Genomic DNA, 27,824 nt, shown 5'->3' on the forward strand with positions numbered 1-27,824 from the left:
ATTCTCATCCATTTTTAGCTAGCAGTGGCTAAAGTTTGAAGTGGCTGTTTAAAGAAATCTGATCCATGGATTATAATTCTCCTGGCTCATAGACTACTTTCAGAAATCTGAGCAATGGATTATAGTTCTCCTGGCTCATAGACTACTTTCAGAAATCTGATCCATGGATTATAATTCTCCTGGCTCATAGACTACTTTCAGAAATCTGAGCAATGGATTATAGTTCTCCTGGCTCATAGACTACTTTCAGAAATCTGAGCCATGGATTATAATTCTCCTGGCTCATAGGCTACTTTCAGAAATCTGAGCCATGGATTATAATTCTCCTGGCTCATAGGCTACTTTCAGAAATCTGAGCCATGGATTATAGTTCTCCTGGCTCATAGACTACTTTCAGAAATCTGAGCAATGGATTATAGTTCTCCTGGCTCATAGACTACTTTCAGAAATCTGATCCATGGATTATAATTCTCCTGGCTCATATGATTACTTTCAGAAATCTGAGCCATGGATTATAATTCTCCTGGCTCATAGACTACTTTCAGAAATCTGAGCCATGGATTATAATTCTCCTGGCTCATAGGCTACTTTCAGAAATCTGAGCCATGGATTATAGTTTCTCCTGGCTCATAGATTACTCTGAGTAATGAACATTAAATTGTAAAATACCAAAATGATCCTTTAAGGTTGAGCTTTGAGACATGCCATGGAATATGTTGATCTGATTGAATTTTGGTCATAATTGTTAGGTGCTATGAAATTTGCTTGTACATGTTAAGTGCTATGAAATTCAACGTGATTGTGATTGAAATCTATACAGAAGAGTACTAGCAGTGAAGACCATACCCTTTGTACAATGGCATAAATATGAGGCAAGAAACTACGAGACCCAGCATGCAACAGCATGTGATCTCGCCAAATATTTCCTCATTTAACCTCACTCTGCCTGCCTCATTGGGATAATTATAGGAGATTGTCAATAGTCAGTCCTCTCCTCGCTGGTGGCGCTCTACAGTTTCAATGTGACGTTGTATTCTGTAACAGTGAATGGAATCATTGCTATAATATGAAGTGAAGTGTACTGCAAGTATATAAGGCACCACAAGATGGCAGCAGAGACCAGAACCTTTATAAACCCATGCAAGGTGAGATTTATGCGCCCATGTAGTCTCGTCTGCTGCTGACTTTCTGGTTGGAACGGCTTTGTTTCGAATTGCAAATTCATGTCAATAATAAATATGATACCTATATATTTCTAAAAAGGCCAATATGATGTGTACCCACAGAAGGATCTGCACATGTTCGTACTCAGTCAAACCTCGAGATGCATTTAGTTGTGACACTCATAACACATCATGCGCGAGTTACCTTTCTTGACATTTCTATATTATATTCAGAATGAATCGTTTTTACATTACAGAAATTGCTGTCAGTGCCATCATAACGGAATCGATAGTAGATTCTCCAGTCGTTGTAATCTTTAAGAGCCAATGAATTTCGTGCTTCTAAAAACTGTGAATACACGGTATCCAACCGCAGCTCAAGAAGAGGACAGAGACCCTCCTTTCTACGTAAGCGCAACCAACCAACAGTGGGCATTCATTAATATTTCTTTGGGAGTGAGGTATAGTATACAGATGCGTGACTACTTTTTGCTAAATAGTTGTTTTATTTAAACGAGCTAATTGCAGGTGCAATTCTGGTCATTGTTGTTTTTAACATAGCATTTGAGATCTGTTCCAGTTTTTGATCATTTTGATGTAGTGTCGCTGCTAAAAGATGCCGCAGCCGAAATCCCGAAAAATCGCGGTCCTGGGCTACAGATCCGTCGGTAAGTGGGCGCAATTTAGTCGTTTTCAGTGGTGGCGAGGTCTATTGTGCGGTTTCTATGTAGGCGAGTTCAATGACGATAGCTTCACATACAACTAGCAAGATGTCAACGGCATGCTCATATCGAGCGGCTACTACAACAATGTCCGCTGCCTGGTCAATTGTTGCTGTTGAATCAGCCAGTCAGCTGAATGTCACTCAACTGGAAACCCACGACTCTATAGAGATTTCGTTTAGAACTGTAGCGTAGGCCTACCCCTACTAGCCAGCGCTAGTAGGCCTCCCACTGAAATCGCAATTTAAATGGGAGTCTACAGTTAATTGCATTATGCACAGTACTTTAAGTCATGTTTTATATTTTTTGTTACGTCAATGTTGTTACGCAAGCCACTAACTAGCAAGACGGAGTTCACGCCACAGCAGGAGCGGTCCTGATGCTGGGACTTAATACCCCAGGTAGCACATTTGGTTTCTTAAAATTGTGGAAACGAACGTTTTTTGTTTCCCATTGATTCTGGGAACGAAGCAAATAGTTTCCTGAACAGTAAACATGTTTTGAGAACAAAGTTAACATTTTGCCTGTTCTGGGGACCTTCATTTTTAGGTTGCATGGAGGTTCTGAGAACGTTTTACTATGGTTCCGTGAAAGTTTTCCTGGGAGCTTTTATTAACGTTCTGAGAATGGAAATCATAGGTTATTTGGAGGTTTTTGAATAACTTTAAAATGTTCACTGAATGTTTCAATAAGACTTTTACTAACACTGCTAACTTAGTCTGTTGAACTCCAAGCACAGGTGGGACAAATGTTCATTAATTTACTTAGGCATTCAAACATGTAATTTTTATTGTAGCACAGCGTCAGTGAGATTCAAACCTATGATCTTCAGTTCTCTATCCATGTAATTAGTCCACTGCGCCACCAGGATGGAGATACCAAGCCATGTTTCTTTTTGTTTTTTTTAGTCATACAAAGCTGTTCCATTTTATCTATTCAAACACCATATATCAAAGGAAACAAGCACTCATTAAGATCAGGTGTGGCCAATTAGTGGGAACGGCCAACACACTTTACAAGATAGAGAGTTTGGACACTGAGAACGGAACGTTTTTCAATAACATTCGTAGAACGTTCTTTGAACATTACTAATGGTTTCTTTTGTTTTTCATGGAAAGGTTTCTAAATGTTCTGAGAACATGACTTCAAATATAACCGTGAGGAAACCTGGTGGAAACGTTATGCTGTATGGTATTGAAGTATTGAAATTACCATAGGAGAGCGTTGTTTCTTATCATTCTCTGAACTGTTTGAGAACATTCCTAGAACTTACCAACATTTTTATTCAATGTAACGTTCTGTTAGTTTTACTTTGCAGAAATCACTCTGCCATTTCCTGATTGCTAGAACTATAATAGTTCGCCTAATTTCAGTTTGTGACAAAATAAGCTAATCATTGTACCATCTAAACTGCTGTCGAATATATTTTCCATAGCCAAAAATATTGTTGTTTGACCTGTTTGAATCTGGTGTTCAAAACCAAAAATAAAGATGCAAAAACCTAAACTTAAGAACGGGAAGCATAGAAATAGCTCACATAATGGATCTACCACTTTTTAGACTTCTTTTCAAGTAGGATGATTGATCTATAACTCACATTTCTATGTGAATTTGGTCAGGTCACCTAAAATGTTACATATTGCCACTTTAAATGAATAAAAAAACAAGAAAATGTATATTATTTTGTCAAGTTCCATAAATGTGCTGAGAATGTTCCAAAGCTAAGGTTCTGAGAACCATATGTTTCATAAGAGCGTGGTTGTCCTATGGTTATTTTTGCACACAACCTTCCCACAATGTTCTGGGAATGGTGCAGAATAGTTGCTTAGCTTTGGAACATTCTCAGCACATTTATGGAACTTGGCAAAATAATTAAAAAAAAATCTTGTTTTTTTATTCATTTAAAGTGGCAATATGTAACTTTTTGGGTGACCTGACCAAATTCACATAGGAATGGGATGTCACGACTCAGGAGAGTACCAGTATTAATGTCAATGTGGTAGCTTTTTATGAAGGAATTTGGCGGTTACCTCATGACTTTTGAATTGACCAAACTCAGTAACATAATCTGATTACTTTTAGTTGCTTCTGAATGACTTTCCCCCTTTGGGTGCATTAGAAGAAGACAAAAAGGATCCATCAAACACATTTGGTGTGTCATCATAGTGGTCTGACTTGTGTTCACTCATTCAGATGGAACAAACTTACATGTGTGCCTTTTTTCAATGTTGAATTTAATTTCATTGAGTAAACAGAAAGGTGTCAATGTATTTTTTCTGAATTTAAAAGAAGTCCAAGAAGTAATCCTCTAGTTTTTAAAAGTAGCCAATCTGTAATCTGATTTGATATTTTTGTTGTTGTTACTGGTAACGTAACTGATTCGTTTGTTTTTGGTAATCAGATTACATGTAATCAGTTACTCCCCAACCTTACTAGTGAAGTGACTAGTGAAGGGAAGAAAACCAGTAATTGCATGCTGGCCTAATTCAATGATTTACATTTTGGCCTTCCGAGTGGCGCAGCAGTCTACGGAACTGCATTGAAGCGCTAGAGGCGTCACTACAGACCCAGGTTCGATCCCAGGCTGTATCACAACAGGCTGTGATCGGGGTTTTGATTAACTTTAAGTTTGGCTTGGATGCATATTTTATGTGGTTTAAAAACTGTCAGCTATAATGACGCTGATAAAGATAATACCTTTACAGGCGGTCCCTAACCGCGCATTCATTCTCTCAAGATGCTGAAATAAATAAATCTGATTTCTCCACTCCTGTTCCCGAGTCAAAATGTACATTTGGTGTATCATTTTACTGCATGAAATGCTTAATTCTGCAGGAGTTAATATTATATTAGACTATGAGGTTTTCGACCTACAGTCAGTGTCCAGATTTCAGCTTGGCTACTATTCCATTTAACCCATCTGAACAGTACAGTTCCCCTGATGTGCCATTTTGAAGTCCCTGTCTTGTGACTGTTACATTTCTGTAGCGCCTCATCCTCTTTTACCACTTTACGAAATCTTTCCCAAACAGGCTTCTGGCCCTCCCTTCTCTTTATTTCGCAGCTTTTCTCTTATTGAATTAAACTCTGAAATTGTGCTTTTTTCCTCAGTGTATCAAAGTTAACTTTTTCTGCCCAAATTCCCAAATGCATTTGGCAGTTGGCTTGTATTTGGCGCGCTACAGTAAGGCCTTATCGCTTAGGCTACGCGCTAACTCCAGATAAAAATAATGAATGAAAAACCTCAATGTATGTAGCTTATAGATTTTTTTTATTCATTGTTTTCTCTTTATTCAACCCGCGGATATAACCACGGGGACTGCGGGATATGAGTCAACCCGCGCATCACTATTAGACACGTCACCTTGGTATTACCATTAATGTCAGAGGTTGAGCCCTTGACTTGATAGTCTCAAAACTATTTTCAGAACTTGGTCCACAAGGTGCAGTGGATATTTTCCATGCCAGACATGTTTTTATTACTGTCCGGTTTTGGATGTAGACCATATGTCACAGCTTCCAGTCGTTATACCATGTTGGTTCACACAGAACATGGAATAATGTTGTACCGCAAAGCATAGTTAAGCAAACGTTTTAATAATATCTTTCCGCCATTGCCATACAAATGTACACCACAAGTGTAATGAACTCCCTGTTGCAAAATCATAGCAGTATACTATAGGCCTTTTCATTTAGTTTGGTTCATTCACAAGACAAGTCCAAGAAAATCAAGACCATAGACTACAGTATAAGGATTAAATGTTCAGCCTGTCATTTCCAGTGTTCACATACATTCTAAAGACAATTGATAATGTCCCCATGTTTCTGTCTTCATGTCCTCATAAAACCTTTTTTGCCATATTATTGTACTCCAGCTATTCATCCCGTTTTCTTATTTTATTCTTCAGCCTTCCTACTATAATATGCTGCACATATTGTACTGTATACTAAAGGCTCAAAAGGACACCCGCAGTGCGTTACAGCGACTCACACATAGCAAAGCTGTTAATTGGCATGTCTCCAGTCTTTGTAACAGTCATGCTGAATCTTTAAATATGTCCTGTGTTCATAGGCTTTGGCTCGTGCCTCATTAAAGCCAATGAAGAGGAAGGAGAAAATTGGTTTGTACAGTGCCATGGAATACACTACTCCTTCCTGTTTCTCCACACATTGTGTCAGGTCACTGCATAATCTGCAACTCCTGCATCTGGGCATTGTTTTGAGGTCGCATACAATTACAGAGAGAGAACTGTATGTTCAGATGTTTTTGTCGCAGGGGCTATTTATAGTTCAGAGGATGCCTGTGTCCTCATCAAACTTAAACTGCGGCCAGGTTTGATAACTTGGTTAGAATGATGTACATTCCCTATGCATTTCTAATGTGTCGTCAGCAAACCAAACTGAAAACTGGTGTGAACATTATGTAGGCCAGGGTTCCCCAACTGGTGGGACCTACGGGTGCTTTTATTCCCCCCCTCCCCCCCCCACAGTTTTTGAGCAGTGTTTAAAAAAAAATATATATATTATTTTGGAAAGTGATTTTAATTTTGGAAATCAAAGTATTCCAACGCATAATAGAGATGTGGTCGTATACAAATAATAATTGATTGGATTATATAGAACTTTTCTACTAACTGAGGTACTCAAAGCGCTTTACATAGTAGGGAGGAACTCACCTCATCCACCATCAATGTGTAGCACCCACCTCAGTGATGCACGGTGACAACTGTTGTGCCCAGAGCGCTCATCACACATCATCTGTCAGGTGGAGAGACCACAGAGAGTGACGACACAGAGTCAGGACACCCGTTTTAGCGTCTCATCTGAAAGACGCCACCCTAAAAAATGGTCCCGCGGCTGAATCTAGTTGTCGATCCCTGATGTAGGTTATTTCCAATGGTGTTCATCAAACCAAGCTGAGAACTTAATTCCTTTTTTGGGGTATCTGTACCTGACTTTGCTATTTATATTTTTGACCATTTTTACCTCACTACATTCCTAAAGGAAATAATGTACCTTTCACTTCATACATTTTCCCTGACACCCAAAAGTACTCGTTACATTTTGAATGTTTAGCAGGACAGGAAAAGTGTCCAATTCACACACTTATCCAAGGAACTTCCCTGGTCATCACTACTGCCTCTGATCTGGTGGACTCACTAAACACAATGCTTTGTAAATTATGTCTGAGCTTTGGAGTGTGCCCCTGGCTAGCCGTAAAAAAAGTTAATGGTGCCATCTGTTTCGTTTAAAGCAACAATATGTAACTTTTTGGGCGAGCCGACCAAATTCACATAGAAATGTGAGTTATAGATCTTTCATTCCCTTTGAAAGCAAGTCTAAGAAGCAGTAGATCTGTTCTATGTGCGCTATTTCTATGCTTCCCTTCTGCAGTTTGGTTTTTACATCTTTTACTTTGGCTTTTGTACACCAGCTTCAAACAGCTGAATAAACATTATTTTTGTATATGGAAAATATGTTTAGATTGTGTAGAAAACCATTGTACAATGACTGCTTGTTTGGTCTCACAAACTGAAATGTAGAGTTTTAGCAACCAGGAAATGGCAGAGCCATTTCTGCATAGTGCATTTTTTATATAAGGAATTTGAAATGATACTTAAGTACAGTTGAAGTTTACATACACTTAGGTTGGCGTCAACACATTTCTTGTTAACAAACTACAGTTTTAGCAAGTCGGTTAGACATTTACTTTGTGCATGACACAAGTAATTTTTCCAACAATTGTTTACAGACATATTATTTCACTTATAATTCACTGTATCACAATTCCAGTGGGTCAGAAGTTTACATACACTAAGTAGACTGTGCCTTTAAACAGCTTGGAAAATTCCAGAAAATGGTGTCATGGCTTTAGAAGCTTCTGATAGGCTAATTGACATAAATTCAGTCAATTGGAGGTGTACCTGTGGATGTATTTCAAGGCCTACCTTCAAACTCAGTGCCTCTTTGCTTGACATCATGGGAAAATCAAAAGATTAGCCAAGACCTCAGAAAAAAATGGTAGACCTCCACAAGTCTGGTTCATCCTTGGGAGCAATTTCCAAACGCCTAAAGGTACCACGTTCATCTGTACCAACAATAGTACGCAAGTATAAACACTATGGGATCACGTAGCCATCATACCGTTCAGGAAGGAGATGCGTTCTGTCTTCTAGAGATGAACGTACTTTGGTGGAAAAGTGCAAATCAATCCCAGAACAACAGCAAAGGACCTTGTGAAGATGCTGGAGGAAACGGGTACAAAATTATCTATTTCCACAGTAAAACGAGTCCTATATCGACATAACCTGAAAGGCCGCTCAGCAAGGAAGAAGCAACTGCTCCAAAACCTCCATTAAAAAAAGCCAGATTACAGTTTGCAACTGCACATGGGGACAAAGGTTGTCCTCTGGTCTGATGAAACCACAATAGAACTGTTTGGCCATAATGACCATCGTTATGTCTGGAGGAAAAAGGGGGTGGCTTGCAAGTCGAAGAACACCATCCCAACTGTGAAGCACGGGGGTGGCAGCATCATGTTGTGGGGGTGCTTTGCTGCAGGAGGGACTGGTGCACTTCACAAAATAGATGGCAGGAAAATGTGGATATATTGAAGCAACATCTCAAGACATCAGTCAGAAAGTTAAAGCTTGGTCGCAAATGGGTCTTCCGAATGGACAATGACCTCATGCATACTTCCAAAGCTGTGGCAAAATGGCTCAAGGACAACAAAGTCAAGGTATTGGAGTGGCCATCACAAAGCCCTGACCTCAATCCTATAGAAAATTTGTGGGCAGAACTGAAAAAGCGTGTGCGAGCAAGGAGGCCTACAAACTTGACTCAGTTACACCTGCTCTGTCAGGAGGAATGGGCCAAAATTCACCCAACTTATTGTGGGAAGCTTGTGGAAGGCTACCTAAAACGTTTGACCCAAGTTAAACAATTTAAAGGCAATTCTACCAAATACTAATTGAGTGTATGTAAACTTCTGACCCACTAGGAATGTGATGAAAGAAATAAAAGCTGAAATAAATATTTCTCTACTATTATTCTGACATTTCACATTCTTAAAATAAAGTGGTGATCCTAACTGACCTAAGACAGGGAGTTTTTACTAGGATTAAATGTCAGGAATTGTGAAAAACTGAGTTTAAATGTATTTAGCTACATTTAGCTACAGAAGTATGTAAACTTCTGACTTCAACTGTATATTTAAAACCAAATACTTTTAGACTTTTACTCAAATAGTATTTTACTGGGTGACTTTTACTGGAGTCATTTTCATGTTAAGGAGTCTTTACTTTTACTCAAGTATGACAATGTGTGTTTATTCCACCACTGATTCTGTGCTTTTTCAATTTGTTTTCCTCAAACCTAAACTGAAACCGTGTTCGACTGGTGTACATTTCCTGCACATTGTGACTATCCTTCGCTGAAAGAGCCCAAAATACTACAAGTGGAATCCACAAAGAATCTGAAAGCATTTCAAACTACGTAGCCTATTTTATATTAACCTCAATCGACTGCATGTGTGTCCCTGGAGTTTCACCACCCGGGGAGACGAGATGGTTCATTTTGGACTGGGAGGTGATCATTCAGCGTTGATGCCAGACTAGTGGAGCGTTGAAAATGGGAGCGAGCTTCTCATTCATTCTGACGCTCCACTCCTCCGGGCTTTTCCCACAGAGCGAGAGAGTTCACGTCTCTCCAACCATGCATCGCAGTACTCCACTCTCCATTGTTATAGCAACAGGCTGCTACATATATATATATATATAAGGGCTGTATAGGAGGGTTTAGATGGAGTAAGGCCTCTGTAGTGATAGTACTCCAACACTAGTGGGAATATCTAATGATAGTAGTACTGTAATATATCCTGTGTTGTGCTACTGCTCCAGGTTAAACACTGTGTGGTTTGTGAATGCAGCGAGAATCCCTTATATTGATTTGAAGAGTTCTTTTTATTGACTAAAGTCCACTTTCTGTTTTCTACCTGAGTGAATACCGGAAATGCAGTAATTTTAGGTTGCTATTCTGGCACATCGATATTATGGAATTGTCTAAAAGGCCAGAAAAAGTAGCCTAGTACCAGTTTTACCTGCATTTGAGCTATGCTCTGTTTCTTGAATATTGCCAGTTTTGAAATTAGCCTAATGTGATGGTGAAATAGCATGCATTTTGGCATTTAGCAGAATCGGAACAAACCTTGTGTTCACACAGGGAAGTCAGAGTATTTGGCCTTTCCCTGTAATGCTGATGAATTACAACATCTGATAATCAAAGGACATCGATCAGCGAAGATTCTCCATTTTCTCTTTGCAGGTAAATCCTCCTTGACAATACAGTTTGTGGAAGGCCAGTTTGTCGACTCGTATGACCCAACCATTGAAAACAGTAAGTGTGTGATGTCATCACCGCTCTCCCTCCAGGTTTCTGAGTTCTGGACACAGACAGGTACATGTCTCTAGGCTCCTCATTCATGGTGAAGTTCACACAACTCTGACTCAGCAGACACTTTATTTATTTGCACTAGAGAAAACAAGAGATAGAGAACAATACAGTTTTTTCTTTTTTTTAACATATATATAAAAAAGGGGGTGTGCAGGTGTGGTTGGAAGCCCAAGGGCTTATATGAAAACCACACCACAAAACAACAATATATAAGTACACACACTATTAGAAAGGGCACCCATGTACACACTTGTTTGCTCACACACCACGCACTCTCTTTCTGTCTCCAATAGGAGCATTTTTATTAGTGGGTTGTGTGGAGGACTCTGTTTCATCGCCACTACAGACTATTTGCATGGAGAGCCAGGGGAGCTTTTCTGATGTTTGTGAATGAACAGTCGTTTTGACAGAAGGTAGTGGTCTACCTCACTCATAGTCTCTCATAGGTAGACAAACCAATAACACACACGCTTCAGTCAGACATACACGCGCGCAATACACATTGTTGGTACGGCATTGCTCTTTGTTAGCACGGAGCGCACAGCTTAAGCTTAATGCATGTTACAGTAGCTTAACACTCCTAGGGTAGACTGTGTGTTCCTGCCTACTGTATCTACGGTGTCTCAAGGCTTGGGGAGCTTCCATCCATGCAGCCTCCAGTGAAAGGAACGTCTAGTTATTTTTAGCCAGCCAGGGCTTATTTTTTTTGTGAATGAAACGCTTGATCGGCCTCAGCTGCTTCTCTAAGCCCAGGAAGGTAGAATGCTTCCCATTTATAAATTGTGCTGGCTTCCATTCTACAAACATGATTCTACTATACTACAGTAGCGATGTGGATTTGGCTGTCTTTCCTGCTAATTCGGTGTGTGTGTGTGTCGCGCTTAAATAAGCCACTGAAGAAAACCCCCTTAGCTCACCTGTGATCCCAGCCCACCGGTCACCACAGAACCACCACCTCCTGTGATGAGGCACAAGGGTGGATATGGGTTTTCACCTCCACTCACCTTGGAGAAGAAAGCGGTGTACATGTGGTCTTGTCCATGAGCTCGGAGGGAGTAGCCTCTGTCTGTTGGGCAGTCGGCAGGCAGTTCAGTTCCAGTCATCCAGAGTAACAGCCCAATCAGAATGTGTCTCAGTCCTGCCTGTTCTAGTTGATTTAAACACGTCACTTCCACTGTGTTATGATCTCAGCACCACATCAACACGTTGCCCTACTTGTCTCTCTGCTTCACCATGATTTGTCATGGGCTCATCAAAGCGATGTGGAGAAATGGCCTTCTGAATTGTAATGAATGAGACGTTCTTTGTGTCTCTATTTGTCTTGCTAATTCTATCTCAGTCCCAAAAATGTTCTATGTTCTTTTAGAATACCTCTGACAGAACTGTAGGTCTGTAGAATCACTTAGGAACTATAAGGCTGCATTTACACAAACTCTTTTGCCAATAATTGGGGTGCCTATCTGATTGGTCAAAAGACCAATTGGTGACCAAAAGATCAGAATGACTGCCAGTGTAAACACAGCTTTAGTACTTCATTTGTCTTCCTTTCTCTCTCTCTCTCCTCAGCGTTTACAAAGATGATCACAGTGAATGGTCAGGAGTACCACCTGCAGTTGGTGGACACAGCTGGGCAGGTGTGTCCCTCTTACCAGTGGAGAGACTACTCACACATCAGAATGTTGTGGTCAGACTGCCAGTGGGTCACTCTGTGAGAGCCAACATAAATTATTTTTAATACCAGGGGCAGTGTAGACTGGACCAGGGGCAGTGTAGACTGGACCAGGGGCAGTGTAGACTGGACCAGGGGCAGTGTAGACTGGACCAGGTGTAGATTAGATCTCAATTGACATCCTTATTCAGCCTCATTCCACATACAGTAGCTACATTTCCTAATTTTTCCCATCGTAGAGTAGACATTCTATCTCTCTCTGATGTTTGATGAATCCTTCCACAAAAGGCCTCTTTCTCTCTGGCAGGATGAATACTCCATTTTCCCACAGACCTACTCCATAGACATCAACGGATACATTTTGGTGTATTCTGTCACGTCAAATAAAAGGTAGGTAAGCTCCGCCCTCTCCTTCATACTGCTGCTAAAGCTTCGTTGCTTATCCCTGAGTGATCTCGTCGCTGAAGGTTTCTTTGAATCTATCTGGTAGATCTCCCCTCTCTCTCTTTCTCTCTCGTAAAAGGCATGAATAAACCATTGCAGCTATTATTATTCAAAGTGAGCTCGAACACCTGCCAAATCAATGCGTTCTCAATGAAAATCTCATTATTTTGTGCCTCTGCTAGTTTGAAATTAAAGATCTAGTCACGTTTGAAAGGGAAGACGTGAAGTAGGTTATTTTGGTGAATATTAAATTACAAATAGTACCTCTGATCTTTCACATTTCTATCTGTATGCTATTATATGGAACAGGGCTTCTGTATGTTGCAGTATTAGAGGTAGCTGAAATATATGAATCAGAGATGGTCGTTTCTAGTGCGTGTGGGGTGTGTTTTCTACCTTGCCTCCATATCAGCTGGAGATTAAATCAAATCATTCCATCCAGCTCTCCTCCCTTGCCTCTTCTCTCTTAACCTCACCATCTCTCCCCTCACTGGCTTCCTCTCCATCCTACTCTCTTTCATCACTCCATCCATCTCTCAATTACACACTCACTCTCTTTCTCTCTCTGTCATATATAAGGGCTGTATAGGAGGGTTTAGATGGAGTAAGGCCTCTGTAGTGATAGTACTCCAACACTAGTGGGAATATCTAATGATAGTAGTACTGTAATATATCCTGTGTTGTGCTACTGCTCCAGGTTAAACACTGTGTGGTTTGTGAATGCAGCGAGAGTTCTTTTTATTGACTAAAGTCCACTTCCTGTTTTCTACCTGAGTGAATACCGGAAATGCAGTAATTTTAGGTTGCTATTCTGGCACATCGATATTATGGAATTGTCTAAAAGGCCAGAAATCATAGCCTAGTACCAGTTTTACCTGCATTTGAGCTATGCTCTGTTTCTTGAATATTGCCAGTTTTGAAATTAGCCTAATGTGATGGTGAAATAGCATGCATTGTGTTTTCTAAAGATATAGCCCAGGCTCAGCATTTTGGCATTTAGCAGAATCTGAGCAAGCCATGTGTTCACACAAGGAAGTCCGAGTACTACAGTAGCGATACTACACTCGCTCGCGCTCTCTCTGTCTCTCTCTCTCTCTGCCGCTCCGTCTCTCTCTCTCTCTGCCGCTCCGTCTCTCTCTCTCTCTGCCGCTCCGTCTCTCTCTCTCTCTGCCGCTCCGTCTCTCTCTCTCTCTGCCGCTCCGTCTCTCTCTCTCTCTGCCGCTCCGTCTCTCTCTCTCTCTGCCGCTCCGTCTCTCTCAATCTCTGCCGCTCCGTGTCTCTCTCTCTCTCTCTGCCGCTCCGTGTCTCTCTCTCTCTCTCTCTCTCTCGCTCTGCCGCTCCGTGTCTCTCTCTCTCTCTGCCGCTCCGTGTCTCTCTCTCTCTCTCTCTCTCTCTCTCTCTCTCTCTGCCGCTCCGTGTCTCTCTCTCTCTCTGCCGCTCCGTGTCTCTCTCTCTCTCTGCCGCTCCGTGTCGCTCTCTCTCTCTGCCGCCCCGTGTCGCTCTCTCTCTCTCTGCCGCCCCGTGTCGCTCTCTCTCTCTCTGCCGCCCCGTGTCGCTCTCTCTCTCTGCCGCCCCGTGTCGCTCTCTCTCTCTCTGTCGCTCTCGCTCTCTCTGCCACCCCGTGTCGCTCTCTCTCTCTCTGCCGCCCCGTGTCGCTCTCTCTCTCTCTGCCGCCCCGTGTCGCTCTCTGATGTTAGTTTAAGTATAGCCAATTGGAATTTGTGGCCTCTGTCTCTTTCTTTCTCTCAATTCAATTTGCTTTATTGGCATGACGTAACAATGTACATATTGCCAAAGCTTACTTTGGATATTTACAATATGAAAATAATGAGAATCAAAATTGTCAACGGGACAACAGTAACAACAATAACCAAGGGTCAAAATAGCCATACATTGAACAATAACATTAAACATACAGTAGGTTGATTGGTCTGTCAGACACTGTCCCTCAACTTATGGCAGGCAGCAATGTAGTGCGCTGCCAACCCACAGCTCTCTGCGTCCTCCCCCAACAGGACGGGTAGCCTACTCTCATCATAGAGGTCTTTGAAACCTTGAATAAGGGTTTCAAATTTGGGGAAATGACACTCTAATTGTTTTATATTTTTGACATTTTGTCAGGAAATGCAGCTCCGTCTCAGGTTCTTCTGTTGTGCAGTGGTTGCACAGCCTTTCCTCTACAAGGAGCCAGGTTTTCCTGTGTCTACCCTTCTCAATGGCAAGGCTGTGCTCACTGAGCCTGTACTTTGTCAAGGTTTTTCTAAGGTTTTGATCAGTAACCATGGTCAAATAGTTAGCCACGGTGTACTATCGATTTTAGGGCCAGATAGCACTGAATTTTGCATTGTTTGTGCTTGTGTTTCCCAATAAGCAATATAGTTTTGTTTTGACTGTGTTGTAATTTGGTTTATTCTGATTGATTGGACGTTCTGGTCCTGAGGCTTCAGTGTGTTAGTAGAACAGGTTTGTGAACTCAGCCCCAGGACCAGCTGCATGAGGGGACTCTTTTCTTTGCTCAGCGCTTGGCATTGCAGGGCTTGGTAATGATATGAGAGGGGGTCACTGTATTTTAGATGTTTCCAAAACATAATTGCTCTTTTTTGAGTTTTTGTTATTAGTGGATATTGGCCTAATTCTGCCCTGCATGCATTGTTTGTAGTTTTCCTCTGGACATGTAGGAGAATCTTACAGAACTCTGCATGCAGGGTTTCAACGGGGTGTTTGTGTGGACCCCACACCTCGCTGCCATAAAGTGCAATTGGTTCAATTACATATTCAATTAGTTTTAGCCAAATTTGAATAGTTATTTCAATTTGAATTAGCTTTTTAATGGCGTAGAATGCCCTGCGTGCTTTCTCTCTGTTCATTCACTGCCTCATTAAGGTGTCCAGTTGAGCTTCTTTTTAAACCTAAGTAATTGTAGTGTGTGCAGTACTCTATATATTTTGTACCAATTGAGAACTTTGACCTAATTCCCTAAGATCTGGATCTTCTCTGGAAAATCATTATTTTTGTCTTTTTGGGGTTTACTGCCAGGGCCCAGGTCTGGCAGTACTGCTCTAGCATGTCCAGGCTCTGCGCTGTGGGTGACAGCAGGCATAGGTCATCTGCAAAGAGTAGGCATTTATCCTCTGAATTGTGGAGACTAACACCAGGGGCTGAGGATTTTTCTAGAATAGTTGCCAATTCGTTGAAGTAAATATTGAAGAGTGCAGGGCTCAGATTGCAACCCCGACGAAGGCCCCGCCCCTGGTTAAAGAATTCTGTTATATTCTTGCCAATTTTAATGCTGCACGTATTTGCAGACTACATTGATTTAATTATGTTTTACCCCCTACACCACTTTCAATAACTTTGTAGAACAGTACTGTATGCCAAATAGAATCAAATGCTTTTTGGAAGTCGATAAAGCAAGCATATATTTTGGTATTATTTTGGTGGACATGTTTATCTATCAGGGTGTGTAAAGGTGTAAATATGATCAGTCGTGCGATGTTTTGGTATAAATCCAATTTGGCTTTTACTCAAGACATTGTGCTTATTAAGGAAGATTAGAACTCTTACATTTATAATACTACAGAAAACCTTCCCCAGTTACTGTTCACACAAATGTGTCTGTAATTGTTAGGGTCAAATTTGTCTCTGTTCTTAAAGATTGGGGTTATGAGTCCTTGATTCCAGATGTCAGGGAAATAACCTACACTCAGGATCAAATTAAACAGTTTTAATATAGCCAATTGAAATTTTGCACTAGTGAGTTTGAGCATCTCATTTAGGATGTCATCAGGTCCGCATGCTTTTTTAAATTTGAGAGCCTGAAGTTTCTTATAGAGCTCCTGGTCAGTAATTGAAGAGTCCAATGGATTTTGATTGTCTTTTATAGCTTTTTCTAATCCATTCAACTTCTCATTAATTTGGCATTGTTCTGCGTTTGTGTCAATTTGAACGGTGTTGTAGAGTGTTTTAAAATGTGTTGTCCATATGTCACCATTTTGTATTGCTAATTCCTCTTGTTTTGATTTTTTCAATTTTGCCAGAAGTTGTTTGTGTTTATGGACTCCTCAATTAGTGTCAGCTGCTTGCTGTTGTACTGTGCTTTTTAGTTCTGAGTGTACGTTTAGAGTTTTAAAGTCTCACAGTAATGAAGGTGTAATTCACCATTATTTGGGTCTCTGTGCTTAAAAAAAAAAAATGTCTGTCTCTCTCTCTGTCTGTCGGCTTCTCACTCACCGTTAATACGAGAATGAAAAAGTACAGAAGCTCTCCTGACTGCAGAGAGTTGACCAAAATTAAAGTTTTATTTTACCAGGAAAAGCCCATTAAGACCCAGTCTCTTTTTCAAGGGCTTCCTGATAACTACTGCTGCATTTTCTCTCCTGTAATGCCTCCATACATTTCCAGACAATCATTTCAACAGGATTTATACTGTAGCAAATGATTTGTCCTGTGTAAGACTATTGTACTGGATGTGTGTGTGTGCCCCAGAGACTTATGTAAGATGCCATGGGAGCGGGCCTAGGGAGACTTTCCCTGGAGAAATGTGTTCCTAACCCCATCCCGTCATGTCTTCCTACTGGCCAGTTAATGATGTCAAATTTCGTTAATGTCCCCATTGATTTACATGCAATTCTACTGACCAGATTGGGACTCAACGTTCGTCATTATATATTGAGTCTCAAACCCTGCGTCAGGTCTAGCTCACCCTTTGCCGGGTTTTTAAAAACAGATGCATCTGGTTTTCAGAGGAAATGGAACGAGAGCCTGTGACTCGACGTCCCCTTTTTGGACGTTAACAAGGCGACTCTCCATCTTAACTCCTCCTCCACATTTACTGGATTGGTTCAACAGTGCAGATGAGAACCTCCCCCTCTTCTTTTTCTCCTCAGGACCAGAAAGAAAGATGAGACACGAAGGCATTTATTATACGCCTGCTACGTTGGGTTGAGTTATATAGGCCTCTACAGTAGACTATGGCACTGGTTTATTATACGCCTGCTACGTTGGGTTGAGTTATATAGGCCTCTACAGTAGACTATGGCACTGGTTTATTATACGCCTGCTACGTTGGGTTGAGTTATATAGGCCTCTACAGTAGACTATGGCACTGGTTTATTATACGCCTGCTACGTTGGGTTGAGTTATATAGGCCTCTACAGTAGACTATGGCACTGGTTTATTATACGCCTGCTACGTTGGGTTGAGTTATATAGGCCTCTACAGTAGACTATGGCACTGGTTTATTATACGCCTGCTACGTTGGGTTGAGTTATATAGGCCTCTACAGTAGACTATGGCACTGGTTTATTATACGCCTGCTACGTTGGGTTGAGTTATATAGGCCTCTACAGTAGACTATGGCACTGGTTTATTATACGCCTGCTACGTTGGGTTGAGTTATATAGGCCTCTACAGTAGACTATGGCACTGGTTTATTATACGCCTGCTACGTTGGGTTGAGTTATATAGGCCTCTACAGTAGACTATGGCACTGGTTTATTATACGCCTGCTACGTTGGGTTGAGTTATATAGGCCTCTACAGTAGACTATGGCACTGGTTTATTATACGCCTGCTACGTTGGGTTGAGTTATATAGGCCTCTACAGTAGACTATGGCACTGGTTTATTATACGCCTGCTACGTTGGGTTGAGTTATATAGGCCTCTACAGTAGACTATGGCACTGGTTTATTATACGCCTGCTACGTTGGGTTGAGTTATATAGGCCTCTACAGTAGACTATGGCACTGGTTTATTATACGCCTGCTACGTTGGGTTGAGTTATATAGGCCTCTACAGTAGACTATGGCACTGGTGGAACAACATTCCTCAACTAGATGTTGGAAAAGCATCTAACAAATAGCACATTGTTAAGTACAGTAGTATTGAAATGGCACATCAAGTACAGTAGTATTGATGGTTCTTCTCATTTGAGGGAGGCTACTTCTCGTATCAAAGCTTATGTCGTATCGATTTCAAGCAATTGTTCAACCGCAACAGTCCTCTTTTTTGAACGCAGCCCTGATTTTGTCCCAGTCTGGTCGTTAGGCAACGTTTGTCAATGTAATCATGGTAGGTCATGCCACCCATCAGCCCTCTCCAAATCCATACCAATGTAACGCATTTAATGAGAAAATGATTCTCTTTTTGATGAGGCCCCTAATTAAAAATCTATGTAGGTGATAAAAGGCCGTGGTTAATTTATCCTTGTTATTGTTATTATTATTATTGTGAAGATGTGGATGGATCAGTACCCACTTAGCTCTCAGATGGTGTTGCTGCTTATTCTCACACACAGACACAGACACACACACACACACACACACAGACTGGAGGTGTCGGGGACGGACAATGCAGCCATTTGATATGCTGGACACCTACATGTTACAAGTTTATCATTTATTTATTTATTTATCATTGTCCGACCTAGAAAATGTCAAGCTTTACACCCATTTAAGAATGCATTTATGTACAAGTAAACATTTTTACACACGTTTCTAGACCCAATTGTTAAGTATTGAACTGTATAACTTTTGTAAGATGGTTTCTTTGAGAATGAATTTAGTAATGTTGTGTTGACTCTGGCCTTGTGTTGAGTAGGAGTTTTGTTTAATGCTTTAAATGCTTTTTATTTGGGCTGATCATAAAAGATTGAATGACCTTTTTTTTGTTTTCTTTTGTAGTTTTGAAGTAATAAAAGTTATCCACGAAAAATTATTGGATATGGTGGGTAAAGTACAGTAAGTAGACTGTTCCTCTATCTGACAATGTTTCAATATGTGTATATATATATATACAGTGTTTCACTGATTCGTTTGACTGACAGGATTTTGTCTTCTGCAGAGTACCCATCATGTTGGTGGGGAACAAGAAAGATCTACACATGGAACGGTATGACACACACAGCTAGTTTTCCCAGAGGAACCAGACAGTTCTTTTTCATTTTCTTAAATTAGATTTAACAGGGATTTACTGTTCGGACTGTCTTGTCATTATGTTTGAGTCTGTGGAGACCTGTTCAGCTGACCCGAGTGGAGAGAAAGTACATTGGTTCAGCAGAGGGTGCGAAGCTGGAATAAACCTTTAGGACTTGATCTCCTATCATTTTATGGGCCATTTTAAGGCTCCACAGCTTACATCTTTTGCACGGAGGGCGAAATTGCAACAAGCTTTGTCTCACTGCAGAAGGAGATGTATATCCACGTTCTCCAAACGTCAAATTTCAGTGTTTTTGTTTCTCCTGCTCTAGCATTCCATTTCTCCAAACGTCAAATTTTGAAGTTATGGGTTAAGTTTAGTCACTCATTCTGAATGGTTATGGTAAGGGTTAAAGTTTTGGATAGGGTTTTGGATAGTGTACAAAACCAGTATCCACGGCTGGGGTCGAACACTTACCCTTCTGATCCAGAGTCATGAGATTACACTTATCCACAACGTCCTGGCAAAACCCAAGTCTACTTGGTGGTAATAGCGCTCACTGTTGCCCCTAGTGGCCTGTTTTGAAGGCATGGATAGATGTCAGATTTTGCAGTCAATCTTGAACGATCTCCCTGGAAATGCATCTCCCACTCAATGCCATTCCCTGGTAAACAGTGGTCCAGTCTGCTCTAAGCTGTCTTTGGCTCAGGCTCTGTTAGTTAGACCTAATTCCTAACTTGAGAATGTAGAAAGTATGGGAGGAAAGTGTAGTGGTGGTGGTTATTGTAAGACAGTGTAGTAGTAGTAGTTATAGGAAGACAGTCTAGTAGTAGTTATAGGAAGACAGTCTAGTAGTAGTTATAGGAAGACAGTCTAGTAGTAGTTATAGGAAGACAGTCTAGTAGTAGTTATAGGAAGACAGTCTAGTAGTAGTTATAGGAAGACAGTCTAGTAGTAGTAGTTATAGGAAGACAGTCTAGTAGTAGTAGTTATAGGAAGACAGTCTAGTAGTAGTAGTTATAGGAAGACAGTCTAGTAGTAGTAGTTATAGGAAGACAGTCTAGTAGTAGTAGTTATAGGAAGACAGTCTAGTAGTAGTAGTTATAGGAAGACAGTCTAGTAGTAGTAGTTATAGGAAGACAGTCTAGTAGTTATAGGAAGACAGTCTAGTAGTTATAGGAAGACAGTCTAGTAGTTATAGGAAGACAGTCTAGTAGTTATAGGAAGACAGTCTAGTAGTTATAGGAAGACAGTCTAGTAGTTATAGGAAGACAGTCTAGTAGTTATAGGAAGACAGTCTAGTAGTTATAGGAAGACAGTCTAGTAGTTATAGGAAGACAGTCTAGTAGTTATAGGAAGACAGTCTAGTAGTTATAGGAAGACAGTCTAGTAGTTATAGGAAGACAGTCTAGTAGTTATAGGAAGACAGTCTAGTAGTTATAGGAAGACAGTCTAGTAGTTATAGGAAGACAGTCTAGTAGTTATAGGAAGACAGTCTAGTAGTTATAGGAAGACAGTCTAGTAGTTATAGGAAGACAGTCTAGTAGTTATAGGAAGACAGTCTAGTAGTTATAGGAAGACAGTCTAGTAGTTATAGGAAGACAGTCTAGTAGTTATAGGAAGACAGTCTAGTAGTTATAGGAAGACAGTCTAGTAGTTATAGGAAGACAGTCTAGTAGTTATAGGAAGACAGTCTAGTAGTAGTAGTTATAGGAAGACAGTCTAGTAGTTATAGGAAGACAGTCTAGTAGTTATAGGAAGACAGTCTAGTAGTTATAGGAAGACAGTCTAGTAGTTATAGGAAGACAGTCTAGTAGTTATAGGAAGACAGTCTAGTAGTTATAGGAAGACAGTCTAGTAGTAGTAGTTATAGGAAGACAGTCTAGTAGTTATAGGGAGACAGTCTAGTAGTTATAGGGAGACAGTCTAGTAGTTATAGGGAGACAGTCTAGTAGTTATAGGGAGACAGTCTAGTAGTAGTAGTAGTTATCGGAAGACATTCTAGTAGTTATAGGAAGACAGTCTAATAGTTATAGGAAGACAGTCTAATAGTTATAGGAAGACAGTCTAGTAGTAGTTGTTGTAGGAAGACAGTCTAGTAGTAGTTGTTGTAGGAAGACAGTCTAGTAGTAGTTGTTGTAGGAAGACAGTCTAGTAGTAGTTGTTGTAGGAAGACAGTCTAGTAGTAGTAGTTATAGGAAGACAGTCTAGTAGGAAGACAGTCTAGTAGTTATAGGAAGACAGTGTAGTAGTAGTAGGAAGACAGTCTAGTAGTTATTGTCTGCTGTCTCTTACCAGTCCTTTACAGTATAGTACACACTGTATTCTCTCTGTTACCAGGCCTGTAGTATAGTGTAGCACACACTGTATTCTGTCTCTTACCAGGCCTGTAGTATAGTGTAGTACACACTGTATTCTGTCTCTTACCAGGCCTGTAGTATAGTACAGTGTAGTACACACTGTATTCTGTCTCATACCAGGCCTGTAGTATAGTACAGTGTAGTACACAATGGAATTCTGTCTCTTACCAGGCCTGTAGTATAATACAGTGTAGTACACACTGTATTCTATCTCTTACCAGGCCTGTAGTGTAGTACACACTGTATTCTGTCCCTTACCAGGCCTGTAGTATAGTACAGTGTAGTACACACTGCCAGCCTGATGCTTTTCTGAAAATGGGTCACTCCCTCATAGCGCTACATCTTTCCTCCTCCCTCCTTTTTTATTTCTGCTTCATCTTTCCTACTCTCCCTCTCCGTCATTCCCAGAATAAACAGGAAATGGGGCACAGCCATCTCAAAGCAGGAAATGTTGTCTGCCATTCCCTTCCTCATACACATACACACTCTGGCCCCATTGAGGTGATGTACACACTCTGGCCCCATTGAGGTGATGTACACACTCTGGCCCCATTGAGGTGATGTACACACTCTGGCCCCATTGAGGTGATGTACACACTCTGGCCCCATTGAGGTGATGTACACACTCTGGCCCCATTGAGGTGATGTACACACTCTGGCCCCATTGAGGTGATGTACACACTCTGGCCCCATTGAGGTGATGTACACACTCTGGCCCCATTGAGGTGATGTACACACTCTGACCCCATTGAGGTGATGTACACACTCTGACCTTATTGAGGTGATGTACACACTCTGGCCCCATTGAGGTGATGCACACACTCTGGCCCCATTGAGGTGATGCACACACTCTGACCCCATTGAGGTGATGCACACACTCTGACCCCATTGAGGTGATGCACACACTCTGACCCCATTGAGGTGATGTACACACTCTGGCCCCATTGAGGTGATGTACACACTCTGGCCCCATTGAGGTGATGTACACACTCTGGCCCCATTGAGGTGATGTACACACTCTGGCCCCATTGAGGTGATGTACACACTCTGACCCCATTGAGGTGATGTACACACTCTGGCCCCATTGAGGTGATGTACACACTGTGGCCCCATTGAGGTGATGTACACACTGTGGCCCCATTGAGGTGATGTACACACTGTGGCCCCATTGAGGTGATGTACACACTGTGGCCCCATTGAGGTGATGTACACACTGTGGCCCCATTGAGGTGATGTACACACTGTGGCCCCATTGAGGTGATGTACACACTGTGGCCCCATTGAGGTGATGTACACACTCTGGCCCCATTGAGGTGATGTACACACTGTGGCCCCATTGAGGTGATGTACACACTCTGGCCCCATTGAGGTGATGTACGCAGCATTGAGATTATTCATATTCTTCTCAGTGTGGAGTGAGGTGGTGAACTGTCCATTGAACACACAGCCACCCAGACACACAGCCACCCAGACACACAGGAGCCTAGTAGACTGTGTTAGTCCACTAAAGTAATCAAGGCATTACTGATCACTTCCCCATCTCTTCTCCCTGTCTCGAGGGCAGTGAAAGGCTTGCGCTGGGCGAAGTGAGAACCGTCTGGACCTCTTTAATGAATCAATAACTCCAGGCTATTAAATCACAGGAGTGGATGGGAGTGAAGGGGTTACACCCCTGGGCTATGTAGCTTTGGGCTCGGCTGAAGACTCATGCGATGCAGTTAGGATCAGGGGGGAAAAGGGGATGTTATCTTAGTATTGTGATGCTGTCTTTTCAGTTAGTCGGCGTGGTGTATAAATAACCTGGTATTACCGCCACACCGGCGGTCACAAGTCATGAAGGCAGTCAAATTTCACATGACCATTTAGTAACAGTAATTAGGTTTCTCCAAGCTCTGACGCTACTGCTGGCCGTTAGTAGCCTACCAAACTTGCTAACTGCCTGGTACTCAGCACTCGATTGTCCTTCTAATCACTCTGACATCAATGCAAATGTGTTTGAAAATGTAATCAAACACTTCATGAGTGCTCATGTTGCACAACATTTCTATAGGCTATGCAATTGCAGAAGAAACAGAGTGATGGCCTCTATTAAAAAGAGGAGGAGCCCATCAGCTAGGCCTACTATATTTATTTATTTCTCAACTTTCCTAATATAAGCACGTTGCTTATATTTACAACAGGAGTATAGCCTACCTGGCTGGCATGAAGAAGAAAAACAACACTGGGAAATGCATCCTCCAATCACTATTTAAGTGCATGTATTTTTTTCCACTGCCCCTGTTTTGATACAGGTGAATGATAATGGTCCATTCTAAATTTAAACATATTTAAAACATATATTATTTAGTATATGTAAAGACAATATTAAATCAAGTATAGTCTGAGTGACAATATTAGCATATCACTTGTGAATTATATATTATCTCTTGTGAATGATGCCCAGCGTAAGGCAAGAAACAATGTCTTTTTTTGTGACTTTTTCTCATCATATACCTCATGTAGCCTAACCCATAGGCCTATATGTTTTAATAAGGTTTGTATCACAACTAAAGCGGACAAATAACTTCTTAAAATTAAGCACATGAATCTGCTTTACAAGGGGTGTAGAGCCTGACTGGCATACATGAGCAGCTCGTGAGTTTCAAGTTTGGGGAAGATAATTTTCCCCATAAAAATGCATTACACAGAAAATGCTTCCATTGTTTAAGCAGAACAGTGTTGCAGAACAGTGTATTAACAAAGCATTAGAGTTGACAAGCCACTGACGGAATTGTCAACAGATAATTAAAACAGACATATCTTTGCCTCTAAAAATACAAGTTAAATACAAACATTTGTAAAATATGGTAAATTATTAATTTGAAAATTGCCAATTAAAACAACCATTTAAGACACATCTCACGGAGTTTATCAGATCTTCGGACACATCTTTTAGGAATCACAGTTTTGAGAGAAATATTGTTTAACATTCACAGAGGGCTATTGCAAGAAACTACATTAGATAGTTATTCAGTTAATATCCACTATTACAAGTTTTTAGAATTTTAAACCCTTTTTTGGAGAGTTTGAAATTGGGATCCTTTGCTCCGGAGCATGACCAGCTGTCACGGCCGTCGAAAGAACTGGACCAAAGCGCACATATTCCTTTTATTAAGATGACGCTGACAAAAACAATAAACAATACAAAAACGACCGTAAAGCTTAAAGGCTATAGTGCCACAAACAAAGACAACTTCCCACACAGAAAGGAGGGAAAAGGGCTACCTAAGTATGGTTCCCAATCAGAGACAACGATAGACAGCTGTCCCTGATTGAGAATCATACCCGGCCAAAACCAAAACATAGAAAATAGAACTTAGAATGCCCACCCAAATCACACCCTCACCAAACCCAAAATAGAGACATAAAAAGCTCTCTAAGGTCAGGGCGTGACACCAGCATAGATCCAACATGGAAATTAATAATATTGAAAGTATTTAGAAAATTCCCCAAAACAAATCTTTTCTCTTATAAAATTGCCCTAAATTTGATAAGTTTGAGCCCAAATAATGCACACAAAAAAAGAAAACTATAAAAATGGTTTCCCTGTCGGACAAGGATTGTCCCGAATTTCCTGCTTTTCTACACATTTTGGCAGTTTTAAAGCTACTTTCCTGTAATTCAAAACATTTATTTCGTAACTTATGACGTGTTCATATGCTATCTGCCGGTCCCCCCCACCTTGCGGGGGCGTGCGCTTCGCCAGTGTGAATAGCATGCTATTCTCATGCTTAAGTTCAAGGTCAGAATATGCGTAGAGAGAAAAGTGCATAAAAAGGGAATTCCATTCCATTTACGTGTGCTTGACTCCGGTCGGAATTCCCCCATAGTGAAAACCTGAGATGGTATAGGGAGAGTGACCACGGCTCAGTTTCGTCATTAGAGCCTTACCCTCCTATAATGCTCCCATTGGATTTTAACACTTTTACATATACTGTTGCGTTACAAACAAATGGTGTTCACTTTGATATTCTGTTCCCCTCAGTACAATCAGGAACTGTGTGTATAGGCTGTGCTGCTGTCACAAGCTAATTGTAGTCACTGATGTATTGTTTCCCCTCTCTCCTCAGTGTAATCAGTTGTGAAGAAGGCAAAGCACTGGCTGACTCGTGGAACGCAGCGTTCATGGAGTCCTCTGCAAAAGAGAACCAGGTGATGATGATGATGACTGGACATTCACTCCCAGAGCCATCGGATAGATGGAGTTTGACATCTACTGTAGTATTGTAATTAGTCTAGTTTGAATACATACAGTAAGAGTAATGTAAAGGAAGAAACATTTGGTGCCAACATGGAAGATAGTTTGCCAAAGTGTAATACCTACAACTTTGTTCATCATTCTCTCTTTTATCAGTTCTCATCCCTGTCATTCCTGGGTACGGGGGACCAGAGCTAGTCAGGGGAATAGGGGGGCAGCAATGGTAGGGTAGACATTGATCAGACCCCATTTCTGTGCTGTAAGTAGTGAGGACTCCAGACCAGGGTGTCGTTTTGATCTCGGTCCCCAGGAGGAGAGGCCTTTTCTGGGGATGCTGAGGACAGCAGCCTGGGCTCCGGAGAGAGGCAGAGCTTCTAATTTAATTTCTCATTCGCTACTTTGATGTACATGTTACTGGAGAACACCAAACACACCTCTTCCAAGAAATGTTCCTCTGCTTCTCAGGAATAGGCCCTACTGCTGAAGAAGACCATAAAGGTTTCCTATTGTTGCAGATATAATTATTATTTTGATTGATACTTCTTTAAGGCTGTTGCAGAATCTCTCCATAGCCTTTTCAAGGTTATAGTGGTTTTGTTGTAGGCAAAGTACAAATAGTGACTCGAGGTGTCCTGCTTCAGATCAATATGCATGTTGAACAAAGAAGTAACTGACTGTTGTATTTGTTTTTTGAAGTTATTTAAATGGTATGGTCTGAATGCATCATTCAACATAATTGTTATTTTACCAAAGGAGGCATGTTAGATCCATTGGAAAGGAGATACCTAGTCCGTTGTACAACTCAATGCATTCAACTGAAATGTGTCTTCCGCATTTAACCCAACCCCTCTGAATCAGAGAGGTGCGGAGGGCTGCCTTAATGGACATCCACGTCTTCGGCGCCCGGGGAACAGTGGGTTAACTGCCTTGCTCAGGGGCAGAACGACAGGTTTTTACCTTGTCATCGAGGATTCGATCCAGCAACCTTTCGGTTACTGGCCCAACGCTCCTACCCGCCAGGCTACCTGCCGCCACATGCTGCTGTGTGTTGATGATATCAAAGATTCCAGTGTTTCAACCTTCTTTCTTTCCCAGCAGCCACAATTCATCTGTAAATGTTCTTTTAGATTTGCTGGTGTGAACTGAACACATTTCACCATTTAACCTACCTATTAAGCACAGAGCAGAGAAAACATCGGTCTGTACACTCCTGTTGTCTTGATATGGCATAATTTCTGTCCTCTGACTTCCTGTTTCCTGTGTGAGTCAGACGGCGGTGGAGGTGTTCAAGAGGACCATCCTGGAAGCGGAGAAAATGGAGGGGGGAGCCCCCCAGGGCAGGACATCCTGCTCCCTGATGTAACCATCCACCTCGGGCCCTCGCAACCCGTCCCCAACCACAGCACTGGACACTGGGAAATCCCTCTACTTGAAGTGGCTAACTGCCTGTTCTCCCTCGAGAAACGTCTTCTGTTTTTCCCTTTTTTCTGTGTTTTTTGGGGGGGAAGGACAGAGGAAGACTTTGACGTTAAGAGTAATTATCCATCCCAGTTTAGAGTACACTCGTCTCACCCCTCCCTGACTTCCCCTTCTTCTGAGAAACCAAACGTGGTGAAATATCGAGCCTTACTTCTCATTTAAAGCCTGTAATCTCATTGCTACCTGACCCCCTCCCCCCCTGCCTTCCCCTTGAAAAGTTTGTATAACAACATATTTCTTAGTTATTATTATGGCCACTACAGTTGGCCAGCATTCATTCACTAGTGTAGTGAATGTTGATTCCCTTTTTTTTATTGTAATCATTAAATCTGCATATTGTTTCACTACAGTTTGATTTTCTGTCTGATTGTTTCTCAGAATTAG

At 41.3% G+C, this 27,824-nt stretch overlaps 1 protein-coding gene across 2 annotated transcripts; it reads left to right on the forward strand.

Moving 5' to 3' along the window:
* Window positions 1–92: 92 nt before the first annotated feature.
* Window positions 93–27,789, forward strand: LOC139583369 (GTP-binding protein Rheb). Of its 2 annotated transcripts, XM_071414370.1 has the most exons (8): window positions 93–1,831; window positions 10,208–10,279; window positions 11,903–11,970; window positions 12,313–12,395; window positions 19,130–19,186; window positions 19,290–19,337; window positions 25,834–25,915; window positions 27,232–27,789. In XM_071414370.1, exons 1-8 carry the CDS (start codon window positions 1,780–1,782, stop codon window positions 27,322–27,324), a joined length of 555 nt encoding a protein of 184 aa, XP_071270471.1. In that variant the 5' UTR covers window positions 93–1,779; the 3' UTR covers window positions 27,325–27,789. The 2 variants fall into 2 exon arrangements, with proteins under 2 accessions (XP_071270471.1, XP_071270472.1); XM_071414371.1 differs by lacking the exons at window positions 19,130–19,186; window positions 19,290–19,337.
* Window positions 27,790–27,824: the final 35 nt, after the last annotated feature.

This window comes from Salvelinus alpinus, chromosome 8 (assembly GCF_045679555.1).
Source record: "Salvelinus alpinus chromosome 8, SLU_Salpinus.1, whole genome shotgun sequence".
NCBI lineage: Eukaryota > Metazoa > Chordata > Actinopteri > Salmoniformes > Salmonidae > Salvelinus > Salvelinus alpinus.

Coding starts and splice junctions, on each gene's coding strand:
- LOC139583369 (XM_071414370.1), top strand. CDS start 1,780: ATGCCGCAGCCGAAATCCCGAAAAATCGCGGTCCTGGGCTACAGATCC. Junction 1,832..10,207: donor CCTGGGCTACAGATCCGTCG/GTAAGTGGGCGC, acceptor TTCTCTTTGCAG/GTAAATCCTCCTTGACAATA. Junction 19,338..25,833: donor AAAGATCTACACATGGAACG/GTATGACACACA, acceptor CTCTCTCCTCAG/TGTAATCAGTTGTGAAGAAG.